General features: G+C 40.6%; 1 protein-coding gene across 9 annotated transcripts in view; it reads right to left on the reverse strand.

Moving 5' to 3' along the window:
- Nucleotides 1-12,161, reverse strand: part of FGGY (FGGY carbohydrate kinase domain containing) — a 479,871-nt gene that overhangs the window by 131,458 nt on the left and 336,252 nt on the right. For all 9 annotated transcript variants that reach the window (XR_013230268.1, XR_013230265.1, XR_013230266.1 and 6 more), the window contains 2 exons: nt 11,175-11,303; nt 3,349-3,452 (listed from right to left, as the gene is read on the reverse strand). Coding sequence is in view for 4 of the 9 variants with exons in the window: in XM_077333557.1 (XP_077189672.1) it covers nt 3,349-3,452; nt 11,175-11,303 (233 nt within the window). In the remaining 5 variants the exon portion in view is untranslated. The remainder of the gene's footprint in view (nt 1-3,348; nt 3,453-11,174; nt 11,304-12,161) is intronic.

Below are 12,161 nucleotides of genomic sequence, written 5' to 3' on the forward strand. Positions count from 1 at the left end.
ATTTGTGAATAAACACATTTACAAAGCTTACTCTTTGGAGTTAGTCAAGTCTTAACTTTTGTTTTGTATCTGAGTTATTTAAAATATTTACCTGCTGCTTTTCTCCTGAGCATCTCAGGACCCAAGGTCTAGAAGGTGCAGTTCTTCCCCCCCCCCCCGGCATTTAATTTAATCATAGTACCATAGAGTTGGAAGGGCCATACAGGCCACCTAGTCCAACTCCTGCTCAATGCAGGATAAGCCTAAAGCATCCAGAATAAGGATCTGTCCCTCAATCGTTCCCCACAGGGCTTGATCTCCTGGCCCTAGATCATCCTCATTGCTCTCCTCTGCACCCTCTCAATTTTGCCCATGTCCTCTTTGAAGTGAGGCTTCTAGAACTTCATATTTTTGTTACTCAGATGTACAATTCATCCTTACTGAATTGCATCTTATTCTCATGCATGTTTAGACCTTGTTGAACTCTACTTTCTGGAGTGTCTGCTACTCCTCCCAATTTGCTGTCTTCTGCAAATTTAATGAGGAATCCCTCCACCCCTTCACCCAGATCACTGATAAAAATGTTGAAAAGTACCAGATCAATCATCCATTACCCTGGGGGAGAATTTATTTTGCATATTGTGTGGATTTGAGAGTGTTTGCAAGGTAGAAAGGAATGAAACTTCACCACCACAGTTACTGTACAGCTGCAAAGCTCACAGCACAGCACTGAATTCAGAAAATCTGGGGATTGGTCCATCAAGACTACTGCTGAACATGTTTATTGTATTCTATGTATTATAGAAGCAATCATACCACATAATCCAACCTCTGATTTGCACTGCTTAAAAAAACTGTGCACATTGCTTTGTTGTAATTGCAAACTAAAAGACTGAATGAAGGTGGCAGATGCATCTGCTTGACACGAAGAAGGGCTTCAGATTCAATCCTCAGCAACCTCTGCTCAACCTGCATGATTTGGCCTTGTCCAAAAGTGGCCACCACACAACCCACCTGAGCAACTTGCTACCAGACTATTTTTGCAACTCGGCCAGCATTTTCCCAAGGAAAGGGTGTTGGGGAAGAAAAGTATGGAAAGGTGGTAGCCATTGTGGTTGGAATGTCAGACTAGGATTTGGGAGACACAAATTCCTTGGGGAAATTCTGGGCAAGTTGCAAAAGTAGTCCGGTAGCAAGGTACTCGGGTGAGTTGTGTGGTGGCCACTTTTGGACAAGGCCAAGTCCCCAGTCTGCCATGGAAGCTTGCTGCATAACTTTGGGCTGGTCATTCTCTCTCAGCCTAATCTACCTCACTCTCTTTCAAGCGAATCTACTTTAGGGTGATTGTGAGCATAAAATGGAAGAGAGAAGAAAGATGTACGCTGCTTTGGGTCCCCATTAGGGAGAAGAATAGAGTATAAATAAAATAAATGAATAAAGCTGAAAACTGGGGTAGATGGTTGATGAGTGGGGGAGAGAAGGAAACAAGGAAAGGGGAGAGCTACTAGGAGGAGAAAAAGTTGAAACAGTATAGGGGAGGGAATACAGGAAAAATGAAGTGACACCCCCATCCCTCACACACACACTCACAGATCCTTGTGGGCTTCTCACTTGACACGTGTAATGTGTCATGGCCCCAACTGCAGATCTGTCAAATCTGTGGATCAGAGAGAGGTTTGTAGGATAATTCAAAAAGTTAAAAAACAGAGTGGAAATTAAATTCCCCCCTCCAACAGAGGAGCATGGTCTGTGCTTATATAGACCACACACCTTTGTTGGCTTGGCTTCATCCACCCTTTTAGTGAGGGAGACAATAGACTGAGGCTCTCTCTGGGACAGCTTGGTGTAGTGGTTAACTGCAGCAGCCTCTAATGTGGAGAACTGGGTTTGATTCCTCACTCCTCCACATGCAGCCAGCTGGGTGGCTTTGGACCAGTCACGGTTCTCTCAAAGATCTCTCAGCATCACCTCCCTCACAGGGTGTCTATTATAGGGAGAAGAAGCGTAGGTGATTGTAAGCTGCTTTCAGACTCCTTTGGGCAGTAAGAAGTGGGATACAAAACCACCCAATTCTTCTTGTTCTTCTTCTCTGCAGAAACTACCACCACCCTCACCACCATCACTACCATCACTATATGAACCACAGAGACGGTGAGGATACAGGTATCAAACAGAGAAGCAGTGTCACCACTTCACCCTCCCCCCCAGCCTGGCATGAGCAATGGCAATGCAGGTGGGCGGGAAGAGAGCAGGGACCACCTCCACTGATTGATGCACAAAGGGGCAGCAATGCAGGCAAGCACTGTCAACGCTTACCCATTGTTTCATCATGCTATGGAGGCAGTGGCAAGACAGGAAGGTGGGCAGGGAAAGTGCAGGAATTGGTGAGTGGAGCTGACAGGGACCCCCCTCTCCATAATCAACCTTGAAAATCCCTCCCCTGCTTTTACTAAAAGCTAATCAACATAAGCATGCTCTTGTGTACAGAGCCCATATAATGGTATATATTAAAGTAATATTAAACTGTCTTGTGCAGGTCAAGTGTCTCTTGTTTAGCACCTAAGGGCCGATTTATGAATGGCTCTCTTCTTACACTGATAATCATCACTAGTAAGGAAAAATGTATACAAAAGGAAAACATGACCATTTATGAAGATCAAAAGTCTCTGTTTTGCTGCATATACTTATTATGTCATACGCAACTTATAAGGTCTACATTTAAGAGCGTTAACAAGTTTTAAATGAAACATAGTAGAAAAAAAGGGTAGTCATGAAACTAAATGCTTTCAGGCCTTTACATTTTAAAAAGGTATAAATTTTAAAGAGACACTAAACTTTAATTGCAATCTCAGGAAAAAGCTTTCCCCCTAATTCAGTGAGAAAAATTAACGAAGTAAAAATTGCTTATCTGGGCTCTTTTGGAGCCACAATGCATCTCATAATTCAATAGATCATTACAGCTCTCAGAGCAAGATGGATTTATATTGATTGAGTGAGGAGGTGGTCCAAGGGGCTTTTCTAAAGACACTGAGTACTCAGTTATACATTAGCGACAAAGCTCATCATAGGTTACTCAAAGTCAGAGTCTGGCTCCAATTTCACACTGCCCTGCTGAAGTCAAAGTAGAATCATTTGCTTTTACATTTTGTGCCATTCCCTCCAGTATTGATTTCTGCAACTATTAAAGATGCTTCTTGATAGCAAATGCATGATGATATATAATTAATATCTCAAGGTAATGATAGAGTTACCATCATAACACACAGGCTAGGCATACAAAGGTAAGGAAATTAAAAGAAGAGCTTCAAAGGTCAGTTTCTCATCTGCCCAGTTTGTATGACTAGCATCAGGATTCTGCCCCCAACTTACCCCCATATGGCATGAAGATGTCCCACATATCACAGCAATTCGGGAAGTAATTGGCTGGTTTTCACAGGGCAAGTTATATCCTCTCACACTGGCTCCAATCATGCCTAGTATAAATAAACAAAACCTATTTCAGGGCAATATTTCATGACATCATTGAGAAGGCTGCCAAAGACAGCTACAGATAAATTAATCTCTCTACTCACTACTTCTTGGCAGATATATTCTTAAAATATATTAATCCATCTGATATAATCCATTTAATCAGAACCAACATGAAGGTTCACACCAAGAAGACAGGACAGGTCTAGATGTGATTGGAACATATCTATATCTTGAAATACAGCTGTTAAGCAGAGGGTGAGTCCATTAAGAATGTGTACAATTTCAAACTAAAGGTGGCAAGGTTGGAGAGGCTGGACACACATAAAAATTAGTCAAAGCAATTGACTGAGGTTTTCTAACTTGATTCTCCTTGCTTCACACTAGATTTTCTAAAATATGGCCAGCAAACATATGTAAGTCACAAAAATAATCTAAAATGTGATGAGTACCTACAATCACATATGAATTCTGGCAGCCCTAGAGGGTTTTTGTGAATCATCAAAATAGCATATGTACACTAGCAAATGCCAATATCCACCAGTTTGGGCATAACAAGTGGTTGCTGATATTTGCTAAATTTGTCTGGGATTACCAACATTCACCAAATTTTATACATTTACTGTAACACATGGGTTATATTTCACATAGACTAATTCTTTTCAATAGGGCAGCATGCCCTGCTGTTTTCCATGTATGCTAGGGGGACAAAATCCCCCAGCATACTTAGTCCAGCCCGGAGTTGTGCGCGCAAACACGTAACTCCAGGGCAGACAGGTTCCGCTGCACTGCATGGTGCATGTGGGTGGGGGGCAAGGAGGTGTCCCTGCACAAGAGTGGGATAGTGTGGCAATCCCACCATCATGGGGGTCAACGAGGTCCCCGTTTGACTCTATGAAGCTGCAAAGCCAAACGGGGCATTTCGTGTCCTTGCAGGGGCCTGGCCCGGCCTGGCGTGGGTGCCAGTGAAGCGCGAATTAAGAAAGGGAATGCTGAAAAATCAGCATTCCCTTTCTTATTGGAGGCCCTAACAAGGGCCAGGGCAGGGAGAGGGCCGGGCTGATAGCAATGTCATGCATCTGTGGGGATTTGCCTTGCTGACATGCAAGCTCTGCCCGGCACACCCCTCACATGCTTAATTGGTAATATACAGCCTGCATTTAACAGAGCTATACTAAGCTTGCTTCATTCGAAGAATTCATCCATATCCCAGATATAAACAGCAATAAATCTACCAACAGAATGCTTTTTCACTGTTTTATCCTGTTATACCTATTATTATGGTTTACAATATTTAGATCACAGTACCCAAAGTCAATCAGCATCCACAGCAACTTTCCAGGAATGTTAATGCTTGCTGTATTTGATACTGACAAATTCACATCATATCCTCTTCAAATTTGAATCTGGCTCAAAACAGGGATTACATCTACATCCTATTTTGCTACTACATAGTCTCATCATCACCTCTCTCTATTACAAAGCAACAGAGCTTTACTATTGTGAATCAGGAAGCAACAAAAACTACAACTCCCATAATCTCCAGTTTAAAAGGATGGAAGAAAATGGTGATTTGTGTATTTCCCAACAGGTCTCTCCTGTGTTCAATGATTTCTCCTTGCCTTTAGTTACCTATCCCTCCCCCTCCCATATGGTTTTAGTTGACCTGGAAGAATAATTGGAAAGGAAAGGAGATGTCAATTTTCAACTGTTTCCGTCAAGTGCTAGAAAAGTATTATTAAAGTGGCATTTTTCCTGAGGCTAGCTCAGATATATGTTGTACATTATTAGTTCCTACTTAAGTCAGAATACAATTATATTAGACTTTGCATGAGAAAGTATGCAGATACAGTATTTGGATGTAACTTTGAAATGGAAGCTCTTTCTTTAATTAGGATCAAGGCTACATTCTATATGTGAAACGGAGAATTAAAGTGTCATGCATAAATTCTAATGGAGTGTTCCAAGAGCAAATGTGGGAACATAACCCCAAACCTTAATCAGTCATTTAACTAAAGGCCATTCATTCTCACAGTGTAATGAAAAGAAGGATAATGTCCCTTTCCATAGATTTTACTTAACGGTTGCTCACAATTAATTAAACTCAAGTTATTTACTCAAATAAATGCTTCTCTGTAGTATTCTGGATGCTGCTGTTGTTCAACGGACAGCCATGACATTTATATGCTTAGCTCCCAACAGCCTTTATGAAAGATAACCATGACTAGTAGATTACTCCAGGGGCATATCAGGCTCACATGAAACTTATTCAGTTGTGAAGAACAGAAACAATCAGGACTTCCTCCTAACAATTCAGCTTTCTTATTCTGCCCTACAGATAGGCAAATATTCCACATTGTGCTATGGTTTTTCATAGAGAAAGCCAGCAGGCAATTTCCTGTACAAAGCAGTGCTATAATTAGAAGTGTACAAAGATGCTTAGAATACTTTCTGTACTTCAAAATGTTCATTTACATTAAAGGACCAGAAAAAAGTGATAGAAATCAGTACGAATCACATTGCTATTAATGACTCACAAATGTGTTAATCATGCTGATATCAAATCAAAACCAAGTAATATTTATGACAACTTTCCAATCTCTGAACCAAATTTACACAGAGATCGTGTTCCTTAATTTAAATAATCAGAATGGTAGATCAAAAGGAAATCTGTGTATGTTATATCACTCAAAGCAAATCTATGTTATATCACTCAAATGTTGTGTTGTTTCCTGTACATTCATCTGAGCTACTTTGGCTTATCTATGGCTTGATTGATACAACCAAATTATTAACCCCTTCTGGACAATTTCAACTTAGTTGATGCATCTTCCTTTTATTTGACATAGAGACCGGCAACTGCTGTGGTAGTTGGCTACTGCCTTGGTTTAATTTTATTGTTACTGTATTGTGGGGGGTTAATTTTTTTTTATTGCTCAATTATTGTACTATTTTATTGCTCCATTATTGTACTGCATACTTGAGGGACCGCCTATCTCCTTATGCCCCTGCAGGGCACTTCGCTCTGTGGGTAAGAATCTGCTGATGATCCCAGGACCCCGGGAGGCACACCTGGCCTCAACAAGGGGCAGGGCCTTTTTGGTCCTGGCCCCTACCTGGTGGAATGAGCTCCCTGAAGAGCTGCGGGCCCTGTCGGAGCTCTCTGAGTTCCGCAGGGCTTGCAAAACGGAGCTCTTCCACCAGGTGTTTGTCTGAGGCCAGGTGGTGGCCCAGGGGCTAAGATTGGGTCACCCCGGAGGGGGAAGCCAGTATTGGACTGGCCTGGTTCCCCAGATTATTCCACCCTATGTCCAATTATCCATCTGCTCCTTTCTGCTCATCCAGTAGGCTTGTATGGGAATAATTTTTTCTTAATCGCCATCATTGTGAATGAGTCGTTTTTATGGGGTTTTAATGGGGAATTTTAATGGTTTTTAATGTACTGTATTTGTATTGAAATATTGTGAACCGCTGTGAGCCAGTTTCCGAGAATGGTGGTCATAAAAATCGAATTAATAATAACAACAACAATTATTATTATTATTATTTATGATTGTAAGCTGCTGCAAGTCAGTTTCATCAGTAGTGGTGGCTAATAAATCACAATGTAATTTAAATAAAAAAGAAACAATTTATTGTATAACCCACAGTTTGATTACAAGATGTAACTGATCACCTTGTGTGCAAACATTGGTCTATCTAATACTTGCCTCTTCTCTCACTTCTCAGAAGAGAACATGCTGGCCTCTATATTCATCTGCCTAGAATGGGCTATACAACAAGCTCAATATACCAGAATTACAAATGCCAAAACAAACAAACTAAAATCTTTTCCATCCACTCAAACTGTATGCATTCACAAATCTCATGAACGCTATGAAGCCACAATGTTAACAATTGTTAATAATGCCCAAAGCTATTATCTTAGTCATATGTATTTGGGAGCAACACCCATTAGTGATAGTTTTTCCATGTAAAATTGGACAGGATTAAAAGAAAAGAGTTTTATTAATTCATATTTAAAGGAAAAGTTTGATTGAAAAAATGTGTAGATTTTAAATGAGCTGCCACAAATTTGTTCCATCTAGTGACAACTATCTTTAGTTGGGGGGGGGGGAAGATTTTGAAAAACAGTATTGTTTAGAGGTCAATGATCTTTGAAAGCCGACAACATAGTTAGGGTTTAATTTTGATAATCTGAAAATGGTTTATGTGGTATTTGATTTGCATTCTAGGTATTTCAAGATCACCTATATATGTTTCTATTTTTATGGAACTGTTTATAGGTTAAATGATTTTCAACTCATGATTTGAATTATACCTTGAATGGCAAATATCAAATTACCTTCTTTTGTACTCTCTCCTCAGCTCATATTTGCTACATTAAATTCTAAGTCCTATAGCCCTAGAACAGACATATATGTGGATGAAACCCATGTGCTTATTATTTCATCGTGCTCAGCTTCCATGGGAAAAAAGTGAATTTTCATAGTGTCTTTAACATGTTTAGAGCTGTTTTTAGCCCCACTTTTAACAATGAATATTAAAACTCTTAACAATCTTAACACCTCCCAGGGTTGTTCCCAGCGACAGGAACACGATGCGCTATTTGCTGCCCAAATGTGCGCCTCAGCTGCAAGAGTGCACAGCTAGGAACGGAGTTCTCGGTGATCTGCTGACAGCTGGAAGACAGCTCCCCCCATGCTGTGCCCTGCTCCTGCTTACAATAAAGCTATGGCCTTGTTTACTCCACTGATCATGTCTGAGCCTTTGGGCTGATCCTGCATGGAGCAGGGGGTTGGACTAGATGGCCTGTATGGCCGCTTCCAACTCTATGATTCTATGAGTCCTCTTTCCAGCCCACTCATTCTGCAGTGTGATCTTAAGAGGTGTTGCAGCTTTATAAATCCATTGATTTATTTATGTTCTAATATATATAAGAATTGCCTTTGGTTGCAAGCATTTAGTCACTATATAACAACTGTAGAAAGTTAAATAAAATCAGAGTCCAGTAGCACCTTTAAGACTAACAAAGATTTATTCAAGGCGTGAGCTTTCGAGTGCAAGCACTCTTTGTCAAAGAACTGACCATCATAACAGTAGGAATATATAAGCAAAAGTTAATCCTGTTACATTAGTAAACTCAAAAGCTCATGCCTTGAATAAATCTTTGTTGGTCTTGAAGGTGCTACTGGACTCTGATTTTATTGTGCTACTTCAGACCAACACGGCTACCCATTTGAAATTGTAGTTAGTTGTAATTCTGTATCAGCCATTGGTATTTCTCTAGTGAATAAGAAACAAAATCAAGATTAACACAATGTCAGGACTAACAAGTGAAAAGAAAAACAACTGAGAGATTTTATCAACTTTAGCATCTCTAAAATGTCCAAATGGAAGCCCATGCACAAACTCCATTCTGGCTTAATACCAAAACAGCTTGATAATGGAATCCTACTGGATTATAAATGAAAGACATAGTAAAATATTTAAATTGTCAATTATGGAAACATTATCAAATAATCGGACACAACTGTGGGTAAAAACTATCATTCCTTGGCATTGTCTTGAACATCCAGGTTCACATTTAGCATCCACAATCAAATAGCATCATTATGCTAGGCTTTCCAATTGTGATTTCTCTGTATACCTTGAGTTTGCATTCATATAATGTTGTTACAGTGCTAGGCAAATATTTTATTCTTTATCTCATATTTGCCAAGAGATACTACAAATGTAGTGATTTGAATATTTTCAATTAAGATTATAACAAAATATTTTGTATTTGGAATTCAACTTTCAAAAAGCTGAAGCATTACTGTAAAATAGTTCCCTTCTGCTTAGTCTTTTCTCCAGAGAAGTGGCAATTAGGCTTTACGTACTCTCCTGTCCCTAGAAATGAAGGACCAAACCATGTTCCCAAGTCCTCCATGGGGACACAGCATCATTTCAGAGCTTCTTTTTAAACTTTTCAAAAAAGCATGTTCTGTGACACAGGGAATGAAGGGCTCCTCTCTCTCTCCCTCCCATGCCTTTTTAAAGAGGAATTTTTTTTTTTAGGCGTAGGACTGATTTTGCTCCCTTCTGACCAAAACTAACTCACTATAACCAATTTCGAGTTCGTCCCATCCTACCAGCAGAAAATCTTTCCAATAATTGCTGTCACGATATATGTCAGAGTTTACAGTCTGAGACTGAAACACTGGACTTACCTGAAGGTTTCTTCTCTTCAATGGGGTTAAGTCATGATTGGGTCATGCCTCCTCTCATGCCAGGCTATGAAATACTGTTTTGACTCTCCTGAAACAGATCCAGTCATAAAACAGACTATCTTGAAGATAATGTCCTTAATAAGATCTTTTTATTTTATTTAATTCTTTTTTTGGTCATGTAGTGAGAAAAATTGGATGCTTTTATTCCACTGAAGAGAAGAAACTTTCAGGTAACTCCAATGTTCTGCTGTCCTTCAGTGAGCGAAGTCATCCAAACTGGTTATGTAACCAAGCTGAATAAAGGGTGAGAAATCTACATCATCCTTTCAGTCCAATGCTTGTTGAAGGACTTTCCTCCCAAAGACACTCCTTCAAGTAACTGGAATTCAAACTGTTTAGGGCTTGATATATTAATATCAACACCTTAAATTGGGCTGAGTAGCAAATAGTGAGCCAGTGTAGAACTTTCATGACCAGCATGGTGCGCATCTGGCTGGAGACTTACCATCAGCAGTTAAGCTGCTACATTCTGCACCAGCTACAGCTTCCAAACCATCTTTAAAGGTAGCCCCATGCAGAGAGCATTAAGTACTCTAATATGGAGGATTACCAGAGCATGGAATACCATGGCCAAGTTATCTCTATCCAGGAAAGGTCGAAGCTAATGAACCAATCAGAGATGGAGGTAGGTGCCTCCAGCAATGAATCCAGGAGAACTCCCAGATCCCATACCCATTCTTTCTGGGGCAGAAGGACCCCATCCAGAACTAAATGTCTCTTAACTTCCTGGACTCGGGAACCCTTGACATGCAGTACCTCCATCTTGTCTGGATTCAGCCTTAATTTATTGATTTCCATCCAGTCAATTACTGCCTCAAGCATCTCAACTGCTTAACCTGACTTAGAAGAATAAAGACATAGGTCTGGGTGTGATCTGTGTACTGATGGAACCTCACTGCAAAACTTCTGATGATGGTTTTATATATATGTTAAAGAGAATGGGAGACAGATCTGACCCCTGGGGAACCCCACATGAAAGCTCTCAGAGCATTAAGCCAAAGGTCCTCATAACTACTTTCTAGAGCATACCTAAGAGGTATAACATGAACCACTGTAGAGCAGTGACACCAAGTCCCAGTCCCTGAAGCTGCTCCAGCAGGATATCATGGTTGATGGTAATGAAAGCCACTGAAAGACTGAGGAAAAGAGACAGGGTTGCATTGCCACTGTCCCTCTCTTGATAATGGTGACCAAGGCAGTTTCTGTGCCAAACCTCTGCCTGAAACAGGTCTACATACTCCATTTCCTACAAGCACGCTTACAGTTGGGTAGCCACCACCTTCTTCAATGCCTTGCCCAAAAAGGGAATACTAGCCAATGGTAACTGAAACCAAAAATACTAAAACTGATCCTGTCCTGTAACTTCTGTGGTACAATCCTTGGCCTATACTGCAACTGCTACAACAAAACTTTTTACAAGACATGAAGGGTAGAGAAAAGGCAGCAATTATTTACCTAATCCTCCAGCATGTGCATCAATAAGAGATGCAGCAACGGCAATCCCTCTAGGAAGGCCAAGGTCTTCTGCAGCCTCTGGTGTCAGCCCATTTCCAACAGGAGTTCCTGGAGGCAGAACTTCATTTCCTGAGCAGGCATAAGAAAAATCAGTCCAGTGAAAATGAAAGACAACTTCAATGTGCTTTAAAAAAACCAATCCCCTTTACTCTCTCCCTCATTTAACAACACTTTCTTTCATGTAAAGGTAAAGATAAAGGTATCCCCTATACAAGCACTGGGTCATGTCTGATCCTTGTGGTGACGCCCTCTAGCGTTTTCATGGCAGACTCAATATGGGGTGGTTTGCCAGTGCCTTCCCCAGACATTACCGTTTACCTCCCAGCAAGCTGGGTAATCATTTTACCGACCTTGGAAGGATGGAAGGCTGAGTCAACCTTGAGCCGGCTGCTGGGATTGAACTCCCAGCCTCATGGGCAGAGCTTTCAGACTGCATGTCTGCTGCATTAGCGCTCTACACAACAAGAGGCTCTTCTTTCATGTACACACATACAAATTCCATATATTTTTCACCAAGCACTCAGCACATGCAGATGGTATAATGTTAATTGTAAGTTTAATTGCTTATAATCAACAATTGTATTCATGCATGATTTAGACAAGAACATTATGTTCATAAGGATTAGATTCGTGTTAGTATAATTTCAGTAGTTATTTAGCGTTCCAAGATTTAATTTTCTGTGGCCTTTAAAAGCCAAATTTCCTTGGATTTCACTGTTATGCATATATTTCAATCCACTAGTTAAGAACCTCCTCACAAGACCTGCGTTCTGTGCCCGTGGCAGCAGAAGTAAGAAGGGTGGCAACTGAAGGTACTATTTTTTCAGCAGTAGCACTTCATCAGTGGGTTTCCGTCTGTCTTGAGGCATGCTCTACTCGGCATGCTCTACTCTATGACCGTTTATGTACTGGGAACTTCACTGCCCC

The sequence above is a fragment of the Paroedura picta genome, chromosome 4 (genome assembly GCF_049243985.1).
Source record: "Paroedura picta isolate Pp20150507F chromosome 4, Ppicta_v3.0, whole genome shotgun sequence".
Taxonomy (NCBI): domain Eukaryota; kingdom Metazoa; phylum Chordata; class Lepidosauria; order Squamata; family Gekkonidae; genus Paroedura; species Paroedura picta.